At 42.1% G+C, this 19,813-nt stretch overlaps 2 protein-coding genes across 10 annotated transcripts in view; both read left to right on the top strand.

Moving 5' to 3' along the window:
• The window catches only part of poldip2 (polymerase (DNA-directed), delta interacting protein 2), a 27,007-nt gene extending 15,089 nt beyond the window's left edge, over positions 1–11,918 (top strand). For both annotated transcript variants that reach the window (XM_061780873.1, XM_061780874.1), the window contains exons 8-11: positions 2,495–2,521; positions 4,693–4,818; positions 10,459–10,538; positions 10,648–11,918. In XM_061780873.1, coding sequence (XP_061636857.1) covers positions 2,495–2,521; positions 4,693–4,818; positions 10,459–10,538; positions 10,648–10,762 — 348 coding nt within the window. In that variant the 3' untranslated portion in view covers positions 10,763–11,918. The remainder of the gene's footprint in view (positions 1–2,494; positions 2,522–4,692; positions 4,819–10,458; positions 10,539–10,647) is intronic.
• A 119-nt stretch (positions 11,919–12,037) lies between these two features.
• Positions 12,038–19,813, top strand: part of lrrc75a (leucine rich repeat containing 75A) — a 37,773-nt gene continuing 29,997 nt past the window's right edge. Inside the window, exons 1-3 of one of the 8 annotated variants that reach the window (XM_061780870.1) lie at positions 12,038–12,601; positions 13,360–13,478; positions 13,558–14,401. In XM_061780870.1, coding sequence (XP_061636854.1) covers positions 14,153–14,401 — 249 coding nt within the window. In that variant the 5' untranslated portion in view covers positions 12,038–12,601; positions 13,360–13,478; positions 13,558–14,152. Of the gene's footprint in view, positions 12,602–12,878; positions 14,402–18,114; positions 18,288–19,813 lie in introns of those variants that run through there. The other 7 variants (XM_061780868.1, XM_061780866.1, XM_061780871.1 and 4 more) reach the window with 7 other exon arrangements.

The raw sequence follows: 19,813 nt of genomic DNA, 5'->3' as shown, positions 1-19,813 counted from the left end.
GGTCTTGCACAAGTCTGGTTCATCCTGGGGTGCAATCTGCCGATGCCTGAAGTTGCCACTTTCATCTGTTCAAACAATTATATAGGTCTAAACACAATAGGAATGTCCAGCCATCTTACCACTCAGTAAAGAGACAGGTTCTGTGTCACAGAAATGAACGTGCTTTGGTCTGAAATGTGCATATCAACCCAAAAATAATTGCAAAAGACCTTGTGAAGATGCTTTCTGAAGCTGGGACGAGTATGTCATTATCCACAGTGAAATGAGTACTATACCTACAGGTCCTGAAAGGCCACTCAGTCATTACTCCAAAAGAAACATTAAAAAGACAGATTAGTGTGCAAAAGCACACAAGCACAAAGTCCTTAAATGCTGCGGACATGTCGTGTGGTCTTACGAAACTAAAATTGAACTGTAGGGCTGCACGATATATTGTTCATCGTCATCGCGATGTACGCATGCGCGGTAGTTACATTGCAAAGGTCCTGTCAATGTAGTGGGAAAAGAACTTGGGTACCCAAGTCTACCCAGTCTACCAATCACAATCGGACTTTAAATAGGGCTCGCAAAAAATCCTCCAAATGAGGCAAAACGTTCTTGCTTCAACATGTTTCTCACTCCCAGCTGTTGTTTACTGTAAAACTGTCATGTAAAACATAATTAAACAAATAACACAAACAAACAAAACAAATGTCTGCTCAACTAAGTGCTAGAATACGGTGATAAGAAAAGCTAGACATGCTAATAAGATTAGCACCAATGTTAAACTTTACATTCAATTATAACCCTTCAAACAGCCGGCCTGCTTCAGGACGTCCAAGGAGAGCTTGGGGTAATGTTCACGTACTTTAAATACGGCTCGCAAGCAGGCAACATAATTTGCTAGCTAATGCTAGCCCTAATATTTGTATGTCAACAGACAGTGCCACCAGAAAGTATTCACACCCCTTCATGTTTCCACATTTTGGTGTTACAGACTTATTCTAAAGCCGATTTGTGCATAGTCTACAAATCTACATAAAATATCCCATAACGACAAAGTAAAAACATATTTTCAGACATTTGTTTAAATTTATGAAAAATGTTAACATTCAAACATAACAGGTACATAAGTATTCACACCATCTTCTACGACACTCAAACTTAAGCTCGGGTGCATCTGATTTCCACTGATCATCCTTGAGATGCTTCTACAACTTGAATGGGTGGTAAGTTCAGTTGATTGAACATCATTTGGAATGGCACACCTGTCCAGATATGGTTTCATAGTGGGCGGTGCATAACAGAGCAGAAACCAAGCAATGAAGTCTACCGTATTTTCACGACCATAAAGGCGCACTTAAAAGTCTTTAATTTTCTCCAAAATGGATGGGGCGCCTTATAATGCAAGCACGCCTTATGTGTGCACCGAGTGCCAACATCTATAAATGTTATGATGAGCGCTCCGCTTGACTTTTTTTTTTTGTTTGTTTGTTTTTATTTTTTGTTTTTGTTTTTGTTTTTTTAGCATTTCCTGCCGACACGCGGCTTACACCGAGGAAAAGCGGACGTGGCTAAGGACAGGGGAGGCTGCGTGTAGGAGGACGCTAAAGCCACGCCTCCGCGCCGGTGTATATATATGATGGTGTATTGATATGCTTGGACACAGCACTCTGTGAACAGCCAGCCTCTTTAGCCATGAACGTTTTTGCTTACCCATCCTATGGAGGGTATCAATGATGGTCTTCTGGCCAGTTTTCAATTCTGCAGTCATCCCCCTATTGAAACCAACTGAGACAATTGAACCAAACTGAAGCAATTAAATTACACCTGGAGAAACCTGTGCAGGTGCTTTGAGTTTAGTTCATGATTAGTTTGTGACACTCAGTTGAAAACATTTTTGGGCTGCAAAAAAATAAAAAATATATATATACTTTTTTGCCCAACTGTAGATGGAATCATGAGTAAAAGAACATATGGAAATACTGAAGCAACATCTCAAGACATCAGCCAGGCGCAAATGGGTCTTCCAAATGGGCAATGACCCAACACATACTGCCTGACTGATTACAAAGTGGCTTCAGTATAACAAAGTCAATGTTTTGTAGTGGCCCTCACAAAGCTCCGCTTTCAATACCATTGAAAATGTATGGGCAGACTTGAAAAGGCATGTGGGGGCAAGGCGGCCTACAAATTTGGCTCAGTTAGAAGGAATGGGCCAAGATTTTTAATGTTTCTTGATCATGTAATATTCTAGTTTCTAGCAATGGAAAACTTTGGGTTTACGTTTGCTGTGAACTGTAATTATCAAAATGATTCATATTTAAAAAAAATCATGAAATATTTCACTGTGTGTGTGGTTTCACTTTTTGAATTGAACTACCGAACTAAATTAAGCTTTTTACACTTAAATTTCTTCAGATCTACCTGTAAACTGGTTTCGACTGTATCTGTTTTGATAGAGGAAGTCTGAAAGTCATAAATATTAATTGTGGTTCTTTCTCTCTTTATTCAGGAAGGCCAGAATTCTCATGTATACTGGGTGAGTGGGAGAAAATAATAACAATTATATACTATTATATAATAATATACAATTATACTCTACGTACATAGGCCCCCAAAATAAATTAATAACACTAGCTACCCTCTGGATAATTTTAGTGCATCAACTTAATCATATCCCCCCTTGTGTATATAAAAAAAAAAAAAATCATCAACTCATATGTTATTTGTATAGCACTTTTCATACATAGAACATGCGACCCGAAGTGTTGCACAGAGATAAACCAATTAAAATCGCAAGATGAATACAAAAAAACGCCCCTACTATCCCCACAGATAAATGCAGACCCACCCATACGAGCAGACATACCCAAACATACAGACACAGCATCTGTTGACTAACAGTACAGCAGTCGTATAGAGACATGGCTACGCGACAAGGCACTGATGATCCAAGCTAGAAAAGACAACCTGTGGGAGCCATCCACATCAAGAGGTGCCACAACTCGCAACCACAGAGGACGCTACCACAGAAATCACTACGACTGGGGTAGACTGGGTGGGACTACCCACATTGTACGGAGACCCCCAGTGTGGAGGCTGCAATGAGGAGATGGTGGAATAAAACTTAAAAAGACTAAAAAACAATTTTAAAAAAAACAAACAAACAATAAAACGGGATAAAAGCTAAAGGACAATAAGAGATATTAGAGAGGATAATAAAAGATACGATAAAAATAAATACATTGATAAATGAGTAAAATAAGCAATGAATAAATAGGTAAATGAATAAATAAGTAAAATGAGTAAAATAAAAATGAGTAACAGTATTTGGAATGATTAAAAGGCCACTGCCAGAGGTCCTCAGGACCCGTGAGGATTGATAAGATAAAAGCATATCGGCTAGATATGATGCCGCAAGACCTTTGAGACATTCAAAAACTAATAAAATAAGTTTAAAATTGATCCTGAAACACATGGGGAGCCAATGCATTGATTTTAAAACTTTTGTAGCGTGCTCCCGCTCTTTGGTCTTCGTCGGCACACAAGCAGCTGAGTTCTGGAGTAGTTGTAGAGTGTATATGTTCTTTTTGGGAAGACCAGAGAGCAGGGAATGGCAGTAGTCTAAACGACAGGAGATAAAAGCATGCATCAGCACCTCCGTGTTAGCCTGAGAGAGAAATGGGTGGGCTCTGGCTACATTCTTACGATGGTAAAAACCTATCTTCGTTACATTCTTGAGTCAAAAATGACATCCAGATTTTTAACACATTGTGAGAGTTTAAAATTTTGTAGTTTTGGTAAAAGTTTAGTTTTGTTTTTTGTTTTTTTCCCCCTCTCCTGTCTTCAAAACCGATAACTAAAACCTCTGTCTCTCTTTGTCCTGTTTGAGGTGTAGGAAATTCACTGCCATCCTTGACTTAATATCTAGAATACATTTAAGAAGGATATCAATTGGCCCCGTTTCATCAGGAGACAGTGATGTACACTTGTGTAACTGTGGAAGCTGATGCTGTCTCCTGATGACGTCGCCAAAGGGAAGTATGTAGAGATTAAAAAGAATTGGACCTAAATTTTACCTGTGGGACACCCCACACTCAATTTTATGCGTTCTGGAGGAATGTGTATCCAAACCTACAAAGAAACTCCGATCTGTGAGAGAAGTACGGTGGCCTGGAAGTGTAAAACAGTATAACAAAAGCCGAAACACTTTTACATTTCAGAAAACACATTAACAAAAACCGAAACACTTTTGCAAAACACAAAACAATTTACAATTGAGACAACCCGGAAAGGGAACATCCTATTTCAAAGACATTCTTAGAAGTCCCACACCCTTTCTCGGCAAGACCCGCCCCGCTTCAACATGATTGGCTCCTGCATCGCGGGAAGGGTAGGCTACGCAGATGTGACGAGATGCCCGTCCCAAATTAAATAAATGTGGGTTTTTGTTAATTTGTCTTCTGAAATGTAAATGTGTTTTGGCTTTTGTTTTTGTTTTGCACTTCCAGGCCACTGTAGATGAGAGCTAAACCAGTTAATAACAGTACCAGAGAGAAGTAGAAGTAGAGCTTTTTCAAATTGACCTAACTTAAATTTTATCTTTTACGAAGAATAGTTGGCTATTTACTTAGGGGTGTGTGGTCATATTTTCTATCCAGTGTAATACACTGACAGTGTGTGTGTGTTAACTGTGTGTCATCCTTTAAGTGGCGATACTGCATCCGTTTGGAGAACATGGGCAATGAGGTAGTTCAGCTAAGAGAGAGACACTGGAGGATCTTCAGCCTGTCTGGAACCCTGGAGACTGTCCGAGGTCGTGGCGTGGTGGGCAGGGTCAGAGCAACTCACTCACACTCTCAGATTGAAACACGATGCTGAATCCCAGGGTTATGTATACTATAAAAAAAAACAATTGGTAAGTTTTACGGAAAAGATCTGGCAGCTGGGTTGCCAGACGTTTTCTGTAAAATGTAAGGTAAAAAATTATACAGAAAAAATCTGGTATTTTTTTTTAAATTTATTTAAAGAATACACTGTAATTTAAAGCATAAAATGTTCAACTTTACAGTTTTAAGTAGTAAATTAAACAGGCGTTTTCTGCTGAATTAACTTGAACATGCTGCTAATTAACCTATTTCTAATCAACAGTAATCAGGCAGAGCTGACTTTTAACTGTAATTACACTCATACATTACACGCAGAAAGTAATTCTAATAACAACAATGAAGTAAATTATAACTAAAACAACAGGAGCAATATTAATAATGAGTAACAAGATATTTTGTGTAAAGATACTGTTACTCAGGAATTACTGAGTCTTGATTTCAACTGTAATTGCCCTGTTGGACTTTACAAATTGTTAAATGGAATTGAACGAGAGGTTAATATTTCACACACAACCTAAAGTCACCGTTTCCTAAAAAAACAGTGCAACCATAAATGTGAAATAAATCACACATTCAACAAACTACTGGTTACATGAACACACATGAACAACCAGAATTAACATCCCTATTACGGCATTAATTGAACATTTCAATGGTGCAGGGGTGGGGAGAATACTTCGAAGACCTCCTCAATTCCACCGACACGACTTCCCATGAGGAAGCAGAGTGGGGGTTCTCTCAGGCGGGCTCTCCTATCTCTGGGTTTGAGGTCACCGAGGTAGTTAAAAAGCTCCTCGGTGGCAGGGCCCCGGGAGTGGATGAGATTCGCCCGGAGTTCCTAAAGGCTCTGGATGTTGTGGGGCTGTCCTGGTTGACACGCCTCTGAAACATCGCATGGACATCGGGGACAGTGCCTCTGGATTGGCAGACTGGGGTGGCGGCCCCCCTTTTTAAGTGTGTTCCAACTACAGGGAGATCATACTCCTCAGCCTCCCTGGTAAGGTCTATTCAGGGGTGCTGGAGAGGAGGGTCCGTCGGGAAGTCGAATCTCAGATTCAGGAGGAGCAGTGTGGTTTTCGTCCTGGCCGTGGAACAGTGGACCAGCTCTACACCCTCGGCAGGGTCCTCAAGGGTGCATGGGAGTTCGCCCAACCAGTTTACATGTGTTTTGTGAACTTGGAGAAGGCGTTCGACCGTGTCCCTTGGGGAGTCCTGTGGAGGGTGCTTCGGGAGTATGGGGTACCGAACCCCCTGATACGGGCTGTTCGGTCCCTGTACGACCGGAGTGAGAGTTTGGTCCGCATATCCGGCAGTAAGTCGGACTCGTTCCCGGTGAAGGTTGGACTCCGCCAAGGCTGCCCTTTGTCACCGATTCTGTTCATATGGACAGAATTTCTAGGCGCAGCCGAGGTGTAGAGCGGATCCGGTTTGGTGACCACAGTATTGCATCTCTGCTTTTTGCAGATGATGTGGTTCTGTTGGCTTCATCAAGCCGTGACCTCCAACTCTCAGTGGAGCAGTTCGCAGCCGATTGTGAAGCGGCTGGGATGAGAATCAGCACCTCCAAATCTGAGACCATGGTCCTCAGTCGGAAAAGGGTGGCATGCCCTCTCCAGGTCGGGGATCAGATCCTGCCCCAAGTGGAGGAGTTCAAGTATCTTGGGGTCTTGTTTACGACTGAGGGAAGAATGGACCGGGAGATGGACAGGCGGGATCGGTGCAGCGTCTGCAGTGATGCAGACTTTGTATCGATCCGTTGTGGTAAAGAAGGAGCTAAGCCGAAAGGCGAGGCTCTCAATTTACCGGTCGATCTACGTTCCTACCCTCACCTATGGTCACGAGCTGTGGGTCGTGACCGAAAGAGCAAGATCCCGGATACAAGCGGCCGAAATGAGTTTCCTCCGCAGGGTGTCCGGGCTCTCCCTTAGAGATAGGGTGAGAAGCTCGGTCATCCGGGAGGATCTCAGAGTAGAGTCGCTGCTCCTCCACATCGAGAGGAGCCAGATGAAGTGGCTGGGGCATCTGATTCGGATCCCTCCCGGACGCCTCCCTGGTGAGGTGTTCCGGGCACGTCCCACCGGGAGGAGACCCGGGGACGACCCAGGACACGCTGGAGAGACTACGTCCTTCGGCTGGCCTGGGAACGCCTCGCGATCCCTCCGGAAGAGCTGGATGAAGTGGCCGGGGAGAGTGAAGTCTGCGCATCCCTGCTAAAGCTACTGCTCCCGTGACCCTACCCGGATAAGCGGTAGAAAATGGATGGATGGATGGTGCAGTGCAGTCTGGGAAATATGTAGCTTCACAGGATTTTGTATGGCCACTGGATATTTGTGCTTTACAACAGTTACAGTGGAAGAAATCATTATTTTATCCCTCACTGACTTTGTAAGTTCACCCACTGACAAAGACATGAGCGGGCTATAATTTGAAGGGTAGGTTTATGTTAACAGTGAGAGACAGAGTATCTAAAAGAAAATCCAGAAAATCACATTAAAAAAAAAAAGATAAAAATATATTTGCATTTCATGGAGTGAAATAAGTATTTGATCCCCAACCAAGAATAAAGAATTCTGGCTCCCACAGAGTAGTCCTCTCACTTTAAGTAAGTACTTCTAATCTAAACTCGTTAGCTGTATGAAAGACACTTATCTCAACACTTATCTCACTTTTACCAGTATAAAAACACCTGTCCACAGAATCAGTCAATCAGACACAAACCTCTCCATCATGGACAAGACCAAAGAACTTTCTAAGGACATCAGGGACAAGATTGTCGACCTGACAACTGTTAGTGCAGTAATTATAAAATGAAGTAAACATAAAATGACTGCCAATCTCCCAGGTCTGGGACTCCTTGCATGATTTCACCTCGCGGCATATCAGTGATCATGAGAAAAGTGAGGCATGAGCCCAGAACTATATGAGAGGAGCTTGTTAATGGTCTCAGGGCAGCTGGGACCAGTCACCAAGAAAAACATTGGTAACACACTACGCCGTAATGGATTCAAGTCCTGCAGCGCCTGTAAGGTCCCCCCTGCTCAAGAAGACACGCGTACAGGCCCGTCTGAAGTTTGCCAATGAACACCTGAATGACTCAGAGAATTATTAGGAGACGGTGATGTGGTCATATGAGACAAAAATGTAGCTGTTTGGAATCAATTAGACTCTCTGTCTTTGTGCGAAGAGGAATTCAAACTATGACCTGAAGAACAACACCCCCGCCGTCAAGCATTATGCTTTGGGGGGTTTTCTCTGCAAAGGGGACAGGTCAACTTCACCGCATCGAGGGAAATATGGATGGAGCCTTGTGCTGTGAAATCCTGGGAGACAACCTCCTCCTCTCAGCCAGGAAAACTTAAATAGTGTCATGGGTGGGGCTTCCAGCATGACGATGACCCAAAGCACAAAGCCAAGGAAATGAAAGAGTGGCTAAAGAAGAAGCACATTAAGGTCATGGAGTGGCCTAGCCTGTCTCCAGACCTAAATACTATAGAAAATTTGTGGAGGGAGTTGAAGCTTTGCGTTGCCAGGGCACAGCCTCGAAACCTTAAGGATTTGGAGAGGATCTGCAAATAGGAGTGGTCCAAAATTCCTTCCAAGATGTCTGCAAACACGGTGATCAATTAGAAGAAACATCTGACCTCTGTACTGGCCATCAAACCGTTTTCCACCAAGTACCAATTAATGTTTTGGAGTAAAATACTTATGTGCCTCAATGAATTGCGAAATAATTGGAACCTTTTGTTTGTCTCTCCCTGTTAAAATACACCGACCATTAAAATTATAGATCGTTCATGTCTTTTTCAGCGGGTAAACTTACAAAATCATGCATTTGCTAAAATCATTTTTTCCCCCTGAATGTACACACAGCACCTCATATTGACAGAAACAAACGGAATTGTTGAAATTTTTGCAGATTAAAAAAGAAAAACTGAAATATCACACAGCCATAAGTATACAGACCCTTTGCTGTGACACTCATTGTTAACTCGAGTGCAGTCCATTTCTTCTGATCATCCTTGAGATGGTTCTACACCTTAATTGGAGTCCACCTGTGTTTGATTATACTGATTGGACTTGATTAGGAAAGCCACACACCTTTCTATATAAGACCTTAAGCTCACAGTGCATGTCAGAGCAAATGAGAATCATGAGGTCCAAGGAACTGCCTGAAGAGCTCATGGACAGAATTGTGTCAGGGCACAGATCTGGCCAAGGTTACAAAAATAATTCTGCTGCACTTAAGGTTCCTAAGAGCACAGTGGCCACTGATGTAACACAGTGGTAAACATGACCCTGTGCCAGCTTTTTTGGAACGTGTTGCAGCCATAAAATTCTAAATTAATGATTATTTGCTAAAAACAATAAAGTTGATCAGTTTGAACATTAAATATCGTGTCTTTGTAGTGTATTCAATTAAATATAGGTTGAACATGATTTGCAAATCATTCTATTCTGTTTTTATGTTTAACACGACGTCCCATCTTCATTGGAATTGGGATTGTACATTGAGGAAAAAATGAATGATTTTAGCAAATGGAAATACGTTCCGTACCCACTGTATACGTCATTTCCAGCACGTTGTCAACCATAAATTGCCCAAAAATGTGGTTTTATTGAGCAATCACAAACGATCCTGATTTTGAGACATCCTGGGTGTAGTTAATCCATCCATCGCAAGGGTGTGTGTCAGATTTAATTTTTTTCATGGACGACTGGTTAGCACATCTGCCTCACAACCTGTCTGACCAACCAATCTGAGGACCTGGGCTCAATCCGGCATCGCCGGTGTGGAGTTTGCATGTTCTCCCTGTCCCTGCACGGGTTTTGTCCAGGTATACCAGTTTCCTTCCACATCCCAAAAACATGCATACATTGAAGACTCTAAATTGTCTGTGACTGCGATTGGTTGATTTTCTGTGTGTGCGGTGCGATTGGCTGGCGGCCAGTTCAGCATGTACCCCGCCTCTATTCATACCAAAGTGCACGGTCTTAAATCGGTCATGGATGTTAAGGACTGACACGCTGAAGGACTTACAATACGTATCTTAAATAATATTTACAATGAAAAGGGAGAAGTTTCAACTTCGTCTGTAGTCCTGACTGTGAGCTGGTTTAACGCGCTGCACGGCTGACGTCACGTAGCAAGTGCTTAAGTTATTAAGTTATTGGTTCATGTTGATGATATCATTCTGTAACTTGTGTGGCGTACATTACCAAGTAATTGGTACGGTTAAGTTAATGCTTTTTTTGTACTGTGGATAAGTGATATTCCTGCCACTTGGCAACTGCTGAAAGTAACTAGTTACTTTTTTCTTAGTTACTTTTGAAATCACGTAATCAGTAAAGTAACACTGGTCTTAACACACCCCACACCACGGGGTAATTGGTCAGGCTAATCTTTGAGAGACAACTGAGAATTTGGCCTCTGCTGACTTTAATCAGAAAGGTAGGAAAAACGCTCAAATTAGGCCTGCTTGTCAATATGCACGTACTGCTTTAGTCACTCTCAAACAAGATAATTGCTTTTATTTGCAACACATCCTTTGTACAATATTTTCATTGTGGGCATGTTGTGTGCTTGAAGGAGCCAGTGCTGTCCAAAGAGCAACCAGCATTTCAGTACAGCAGCCATGTCTCTCTACAAGCCCCCAGTGGTCACATGTGGTGAGTGTGTCTTCTATACACAATGTAAACGCCAATGTTATCCGAAGCTTTTTTTATTCTACACTCTTCTGTGTGATTAATATCATTTCCTGGCTATTTTTACATTCAGGGGAACCTTTCGTATTGAGAGGACTGATGGCTCCCACTTCGATGTTCGCATTCCTCCTTTCTCCCTGGAGAGCAACAAAGATGATAAAGCCCCCCCTGCAGGCTACACATTCTAACTGCGAGTAGTCGCCCCCACCCTATCATTACATTTGCCTTCAGTATCAGAAAAATGGGTTGGGTTAAGGAAAGGGACGATAAAAGCATTTTCTAGATCTTCCAAATGCACATTCACATTTCCAATTTTCCACATGTATTTTTGTGAGTGTGGCAAGGTTAACTTGTTTTAAAGCAGACTCAACCTGAAGGGGGTGGTGGGGGGAAACAGAAGCATGGGAAAAAAAAATAAATTCTGCTCCAGAGCAGGTCATGTTTGGCATCAAATAGCTGAAGTATTGACCAGGGCGGTAGCCTGCTGAGGTTGTGTTCCCAAAGAGAGGAACTGCAGTGGAGCCTCAGATTTCTTCCCCATGGTGGTGTTATTGAAAACATAATGCTACAATGTGTTGATTCCTGTTTTCATGTTAACATTTATTCACACTGCTTTTCTTTTCAGCTATGCCTAACTGTTTTTAATAAGAGGGATGTCTGAACAGTTTACAAAAGTGTTCATGCGTAACAACTTTTTTTTTTTTTTAACAGTTAACACATTACCAGAGGAAACATAATCATTGAAAATACATTTTGCAGGCTGATGTTAATCTAGCGACGTGCAAATGTGTCACACGCAATATTCACCCTCTTTAAAAAGTACTGTGCTCTGTGAAAGTGGCAGCGGTTAACTTCTCCAGTGAGTAGAAAGGGGGGACTTAAAATATACACACACTGATAGTTTCTTTTGTTTGAATGGAGTCTAAATCCCATCCACTGTGAATCACTGAAATATAAGAAGATGGTGTGTGTCAAAATCGAAGTGAAATTTCTACCAAGAGGCAGTGGCCATCCCCTGCCGTCTTTAACACCTGAAGTGCACCATAGATGACGCAAGCAGGGTGGCAGCAGCACTCCTGCAGTGTGAGAGTGTGTAAAATGGCTATTTTCATCACTGTAAAAAAAAAAAAAGATTTCTTCATCTTGTTGACACAAAGAGGATATCTTGCATTCAGGACACTGGTTTGACTTTGAAAGAGATTTTGAATGAGCCAAAATTACTCTTGGTACACAAGCAAAGGACTCTTACATTATTGCGCTTTGATAAGTGAATCTAAACTCCTATGGTTGGAATACTGTAAATAGGAATGTAATAAAAAGGCAAATATGTTTTGAAAATTCTCATTGACTTGCACGTTTTGATATGCACGCACATACTGCAATAGTTTTGTTACATTGTAATGTGTTTCGCTGCCATCAAGTGTCACCACATATTTGTGTCAGATCAAGTGCATGTGAGTTGTGATTACCATTACTCTGACAATTCATGATTTTGGTCAGAGGTGGCAAAATTACTCGCCCTCTGCAATTGGGTAGAAGTACAGAAATGTCAGTAAATGTACTGATTTAAGGAAAAAGTACAGACTGAAATATTTTTTGGTACAAACCCGAATTTCAGGAAGTTGGGACGTTGCGTAAAACAAATTCTTTAACTATCAATGATTTTACAAGATAAGAAACAAATATCAATACGCAACACTATAAATCTGCCAGTTTTTGCATTTTCAAATGATCAGTTCTCTAACATTCCTAGGAAATCACAATGTCCCATCACTGATGTGCTATTTTTTAGAACAGGCCAGCACCCACTGGCACCAGGTTGGTGACCCCGGATTTAGAGTCATCAATGAACCTATTGTGCACGTTTTTGGAATGTGGAAGGAAGCTGACCTATCAGCAAAAAAATACAAAAAACTGCGCAAGCGAGGGAGAACATGCTAACTCAACACAGGAAGGCAGGAGCAGCGATTTGAATCCAGGACTCAACTCTGGCAGACCTGCTAACCACAAGAACACTGGACTGCCACGTAAATATATTCTCTAATTCTAATCTGATTTTATGGTCGTGTGTTTTGACTGTATTATAACAGACAACAATACAATATGCTATCAATATTTTGTACCTCCCTGGAAAGGCCACATAGAACAAGGTAATTTTGTACCCTTTCACTTTTTCCATATTTTCTTATGTTACAAACCTGTTCTGAAAATCCAGAATGAAAGTATTACACCAAATTATACACAGAATGACAAAGTGAAAAAAAGTTTATTCAGAACTTCGCACATAAAACACTGAACTATTTCACGTATATTAAACTGCGTACGTTAAGACGTTTGAATTATTTTTCTTTGTCTTGTCTGCCCACTTGTTGCTAGGCAGGGTTCAGAGGCCTCAATCATAACTGCCCATAGGCTAATGATTAAATTGGCAGTGTTAACCACGCCCACTGCTGTTTGAAAAACAAAACTCGGGACTGGACACTAGCAACGGACAAAGTCAGACCCACACTGAGGTCTACGAATTTTGACGAGGAAATGTATACATGTACAATTACATTTACTTCAGTTTCACTGTGTTCCTCATTAATTATATTATAAAACGAATTAAAAAAAAAAAACGGTGACCTCTCGTGGTGCAACACCCACAGTGAAAAGTCGCCACTGATAAATGCGTCTACTAGTTCTGAAACGGTAAGATTTGTACATTCAGCGTGCGCCTGGCATACTTTGTATCTGTTTTTAATACTATATATACAGTATCTATATCATTTGTGCCCTTAGATAGGCCTCATTCTGTAAAGCGCTGGAAACTTGGCAATGCTCTCTGCCTGGCGGACGTGCTTCGTGCAGTACTCCTGTCATCCATAATTCAGTCCCAACCCAGGCAGCCAAGCGGGCAGGCAGGTACTCCCTCGCTCCTCCTCGGGCAGACGCTCAGCCTCTTTGCCACTCGTAGGCTACACGGCGTTCTTTTCTGTGGCAGGTGACTGGTGAATTTGGCGGCCGTGGGAGGAGCACAGGAGTGGAACATTGGCGACGAAGAGACAGTCGTCGGTGAACCGTGGACGTAAACATTGTCATGCCCCGCTCCCTGCACCACCGTCTCCCTCCGACCTCCGCTCCGGGACAGGGGGCTCTGTTTGGGTAGATGAGATGGGAGCAGAAGCACAACGACACGTCGTCCCTGGAGGTAAATCGAGGTGGAGCCGCGGTGAAGTTCTGTTCGGGACAAGGGACTGCGGTGGGCTACAGCGCTGTGTGTCGGCTTCGTGTTGAGCGGCCATGCTGCAGGCAGCATCCTCCGACCTCTTCCCCACTTGAGCTGCACAAACTACTTCCTCCTGTTTAGCGTTGTTGTTTCGTTTTCTACTCTCCGTACGACAATGCCTTTTCCATGCGGATTAAATCCGATTTCATTACTGGCAGTGCTGTATAACGCCCCTAAAGTGTCCAGACTGGTTAAGATGTGATCCGCTGCAGTCACTCTGATGGAAACATCTACCAAGGCTGCGTCTGCATGACTGACTGCCCAGTGGGATCAGCCTTGTTGTTATCACAGCTCCTCCTCACACAGCGACATGGGGAACAAACAGACCAAGGGCCACGATGCTGGAGGAGCCAGTCCTCAGCACAGCTGGAGGCGGACCAACTCCAAGGAGCGAGGGGACCTGTTTGCCTCCCTCATGTTGAGGTCAGGGGACAGGCTGAGCCGCGGTGCCACCCCGCCGCCTTACCAGCGGCGTATTATAATGATCCAGGAGATGATGCTGATGGCCAAGCAGGGCAAACACGACGAGGCCACAGAGATGCTAAGGACACTACGGCAGGTAACGTTACTTGACCGTTCATTGAAGTTTCTTTTTAACTAGGGCATGGACTGATTAATCGGCTGGCCGACTTAATCGGCAGTCCCATGTAATCGGCCGATATTAGCCCTTTTCAAATTGGCAAATATTGGCCGATTTGTTGTCGATGCTTACACATTAAAACATTACAACGTAAGAAAAAGGTAATGACATTCAAACAAACAAACAAAAATTGGCCAATTTTTGCTGACCTTTCTCTCTGATGTAAATCAAATACTCAAGGACAAAGTATTGTAAAACGGTCAAATGTTCTTCCTGTAATTCATATTGTTATTGTAGTGGGGGTTATGGGACCCCAAAATCAATTATTTTATTCTTTTTATATTTTTTTATATGTATCATCCAATTCATCAGATATCGTAATTTTACTCTGTCATACATTGGAAACGGCAACAGCCTAAAAAACAACAACATTATTTTTAAGCCTTACATAATGTTCGGGTCAGATTTGAACTGTTTTGGCATCTGACAGCAATAAAAACAACAACCTAAAAGTACCTGTAAAATAAATTGGTCTTGTAAATTTGACACGCCACAGAGAAGAGTGTTGTTAACAGTGCTGCCAAATTTGAATGATTAGATAAATTGCCACATTTGTAACGTAAGGCTTTAAAATTGTGAAAAATCATGACGTTCTCTCCACTCTCAAAGAATGTGGATGTGTCCGCTGAATCAAAGCCATAGAAAACAAAGTGTGGACACGCTTTGAACTCACCGCACTGCTCCATATTGGTTAAATCCAGGTCACATGGTTTATGGACGCCATGTTGTTTCTTTTCCCAGCATTAGCCTCAGCCAATTTTTGGCCTTTTTCAGTGGATTTTTGGTGATTTTTTGCAAAATGGTTGGTTGTGTGGCTGTACACTGTTCCACTCATCCCAACTCTGCGGATGCATCTTTTCTTGAAAAACAAAAAAAAGATGACGCCTGTGAGAGGTACACCTTATATTAATCAAATATTAACTGAACAAACTCGAGCAACATTTCTTTAAAGAGATGAATAATGAATTCATTTTGTCTTAATAATCACATCATATTTCTTTTATAGTTCACTAACTGGCCGTGATTATAATCCCAGACTAAAATAAAATAGAAATATTGTGAGGCTTCTGCGGAAAATATCCCTTAAAATTTTGAAAACAGTCAATTGCGTTGCATTGCTTTGCATAGTGACGTTATGTCATGCTGGGTGACAATATGGCACACGTGCATGTCACTGTCCAGACTTTGTTTTGTACTAGGCTTTACACGATCAGGATTTTTTGGGCCGATCAGCGAGTTTAAAAAAACGATAACTGATCACCGATCCGATTACAAGGAGGAATGTGTCTATATAAATGGCCTGTTTATTTATTTTTTTATTATTTACTGGATATACTTGTGTACTTAATTGCAGAAAAAAATTATATTTACAACAAATAATGAATATTTGTTCCTCTATTTATGCCAGTGAGGCATAGTGACAGACAGAACAAATGAGTGGTCTTCTATTAGATGGCAGGAAGTAAATACAGTAATGAATGTATCCACTTTTTTTGGCATTTTTGTTTGTTGGTGTGCCGTGAGATTTTTCAATTGTAAAATATGTTCCTTGGCTCCATAAAGGTTGGAAATCACGGCTCTAGTCAGATCGTGTATTCTAATCAGTCACGTCCAACCAACATTACAACATGACAGAAATAATGGGTGCTACCTTACTGTAATTAAATTACTTTATTGTAATTAAATTACTTCACCCACACTGAAACTTTAGAGCACGATTCGATAGAACGGCGGCGTGTTTACGTACAACCGTCAGTGCTAGCAGTAGCTTGCTAGGCTACATAACATTTTGTTGCCTGCTTGCGAACCGTATCATATTAAAAGTACGTGAACATACCTCAAGCAATCCTTAAACAAACGTCCTCTCCTGTCCTTAGCACCGGTGACCACCAACACAGGTTTTTCCCCATTTTGTCCTTATAATACAGTCGCGCGATCGACTCTTGTTGTCGTCGCCACGGTAACGAGCCTCCGGTGGCTGGAATATATCCCACTGGGCAGTCATGGGGATTTTCTGCATCTTGAAAGTGAGGTATTCGTGCTAAAGACCCTCCTGTCCACGCACTGGCTGTCATGTCAGAAAACCACCCCCCCCCCCCCACTCTTTTGCCTTCTGTCTGTAAAGCACACATGGCCGCCAACGAGGCGCTCTAATTTGGCTTCACCAGCATGAAACGTCAGCTGACACTCTGGCTGTCAAGTCGGACTTAAAAAATAAATAAATCAAATTCCCCCATCATCGCTATTCCGCCTTTCCCTGTGTGATGTGTGCGGGCTCATGGCTGACAAGGCGATCTAAGACAGCCACGCCAGTGGACTATCTGTAGGGAAGATGCATTTATGGGGCGTAGGCATAGCTAGCTAACTAACAGCAGGTCACAAGTGAGCCGGATAATCGCTGATGCGAACGAATGTGTTCATGTTCTTCTCTAGTGGGGGAGGAGCGACTAATGCCGGGCTCCAAGTGCGTCACTGGGCCCACACACCCAAAATATGAGGGAAAAAAAACTGAAATGGTGAAAAACAGTTATATCTCCACAATTGAGTACTACATTCAGTAGTTCTCAGTCTTTGCAAGTTTTCAGAAATTATCTTCAAATATGTATAATGTATTTAGAAACAAAGCTCTGAAGTCACTTTACAGGGTCTTTAATGTCATTCTTACATCCTGAAATATGTCAAGTCATGTTTATTTGTATAGCCCAACATCACAAAATGGTCTCAAAGGGATTCACAGGGCCACAGTTTGCAATGACTAACAACATCCCCTAATCTAAACCCCCCAATCGGGCAAGGGAAAACTCAAAACCCCATTTGGGGGAAAAAAGAAACCTTGAGAAATGACCGCAGCTGGGGGGGCGGAATCCCCCTTCCAGGATGACCAGGCTGCAATGGATGTTGAGTGGGCAACATTTATCACATAGTACAGTGCTGTACAATGTTAATTATGATGGCATAAGAGTACATCCCAGCCCTCCCAGTTAACATGGATATTTGACTTCTAAAGCCGTCAATCGCAGTGAATCTGTTAAAGAGATGAAGTGCCGCAGGTAGACGCCTTTGGGGAAGTGGTTCTGCCTCAGGACCTGGCCTGGTCAGTCGGAGCAGAACCCTCCATAGCAACGACTCCAGGGGAAGTGATCCAGCTCAGATCTCGTCCCAGTTGGTCGGTGCAGAATCAGTACAGCAACAGCCTCGGATTCGGTATTCCTTACTAAGCACTCTCTCCGAGCAGGAGAGGAGGGGGAAGGAGAGAGGACAAGCAGCAGTGAAACAGGCCTATGTGTACTTTAACTAAATGCCAAAGAGTAAAAATAAGGCTTACGTTGGGATTTAAACATTTCTACTGAGGTCGCAGCTCTAATATCCGCGTGTAGGGGATTCCAGAAGACTGGAGCCTATTACGATAATAAGATGACGGTTCCTAAAGTACAAAAAAACACACAAAACCTTTAATTTAAAGTCGCAAAGCCCTTCTGCGTTATACACGGTGCCCCATCAGTAGCCACAGACACCAGGTGGGTGGTCTTTATTTCTTTGGTTTTTAAACAGTCCAAGACAGCCTCACAGGTGTCCTCCTCCTGTGTTTGGCCTTTTAGCGGTATGAATTCAATTATTTGGTCCTGTGGCCCGGCAGCGCTCACGTATCGGCAGAACAGCGCTGTTTGTTCAATGTCATTTTCGTCTTTGGATGCATCATAGGCGATTGCGTACGCCAAAGCCGAATTGATATCTTCAATCTGCTGTCTGGTGATGTTTTCTGTCATCCTCACAGTTCTGTCTTGGACAGTTTTCACAGGGGGAGGTATGTCTCTTATTTTCTGTAAAATTTCTTCTTTGTTTGTGAAATCCGAGAATAGATCTGAAATCTTAATGAATGTTTCTTTGAGGTATTCTCCATCTGTAAATGGCTTCCCATGCGTGACTATTTCCCGAGCAGCCACAAAACTAGCACATGTAGTTGAATTTGCAGTCTTAATCCACTTCTTCAAGTGACTTCTGCTCACATCAGCCTTACGTAACAGCTCGGAAACGGCCTTTTTTTGCTCCTCTCCCTCGGGATATTTTTCAGCAAAGGCAGAGTGGTTTTCTGGAAATGTCTTGCGACATTTGACTTTTTGTTGTTTGCCAATTTTTCACAGCATATTAAGCAGACTGGTAAACCAGTTTCATCAGCAGTGAAAGCAAAATAATCTGCCCACGTAGCATTAAATGTTCTGTTATCTTCAGAATTTTTTCTTTTCTTGGATTTATTTACCTTACAGGCAAGGGTAAAAAAACTCAATACATCGCGATGGTGGTGTGCTGGATTAATCATGTGAGGTATGCCAGGTATACAAGATATTTGAGTGTCGCACATCGGCGGATGTGACGCATATTTTGGGCGATAAAAATATTCAAAACGTTTTATTTTAATGTTACTCGTTTACCATAATCTTCAATCTTAGAATTATATTTAAAAACGAACAAACTAAAATAAAAACTATTTTAATAAAATACTCATTTATTTTAACTCACAGGGAACCACAGCAGAAGGAGCCACGGGTTTCCGACCCCTGTAAAAGGGGCTTCCTCTTCTTCCTCCTCTTAATTACACTGCATCTTTTCCAGTATACGTACGTCAGTGCTGCACGGCATGTTGCAACAGAATGTGCTACTACACTGAAGGCATGTAACTCTTAATTTGGACTTGCCTGCATACTCTAACAAACAAATCACTTAAAAATCTGCTGTATACTGTGATATAGTGGGGGTTCACTATAAATATTTTGTAAAACGCTTAAAAGTTCAGAAATTCAAAAAATGGACAATTTGTACCAGTAGGTTCTTCAAACTGATTGTGACTTGTGTATTGTTAGCATAGTTGTTAAATATTTGTTTGTTGTTGATTGTTGAAGGTTGTGGCTAAGTGTTGAATTGATTAGTCGACGACTCGACTTTACCACTTCGCAATGACAGTTCGTGGTTGATGTCGATTAATCGTCAATCATGTGCTTTGGCATTAACAACACAGATGCCTTGCTGGACGCAATAGGTGTTCGATCCGTGCAGCAAATTAGCAGAGGTGCCTCAAGCTTGTAGAAATATATTATTAAAAATAAGACCGTTATCACTTACAAAATATGCAAGTCTGCTCTCAAATACGTATAACAAAAGCACAAGTGCTATGCACGTCCATCTGACGACCAGCCCAAATCCTTACGTCAGCCATCAATAGCAAATTCACCAAATGCCTTCCTGTAACAGAGAAAAGCCAGAGAATATAATGCAGCGTCTGGTTAGACGATAAAACAAGGACGAGTGACCAATCAACTTCTTCATTGTGAAAAT

The sequence above is a fragment of the Phyllopteryx taeniolatus genome, chromosome 8 (assembly GCF_024500385.1).
Source record: "Phyllopteryx taeniolatus isolate TA_2022b chromosome 8, UOR_Ptae_1.2, whole genome shotgun sequence".
NCBI lineage: Eukaryota > Metazoa > Chordata > Actinopteri > Syngnathiformes > Syngnathidae > Phyllopteryx > Phyllopteryx taeniolatus.
The sequence above is the reverse complement of the archived record's forward strand: the minus strand, read 5'-3'. Positions and strand labels throughout refer to the sequence as shown.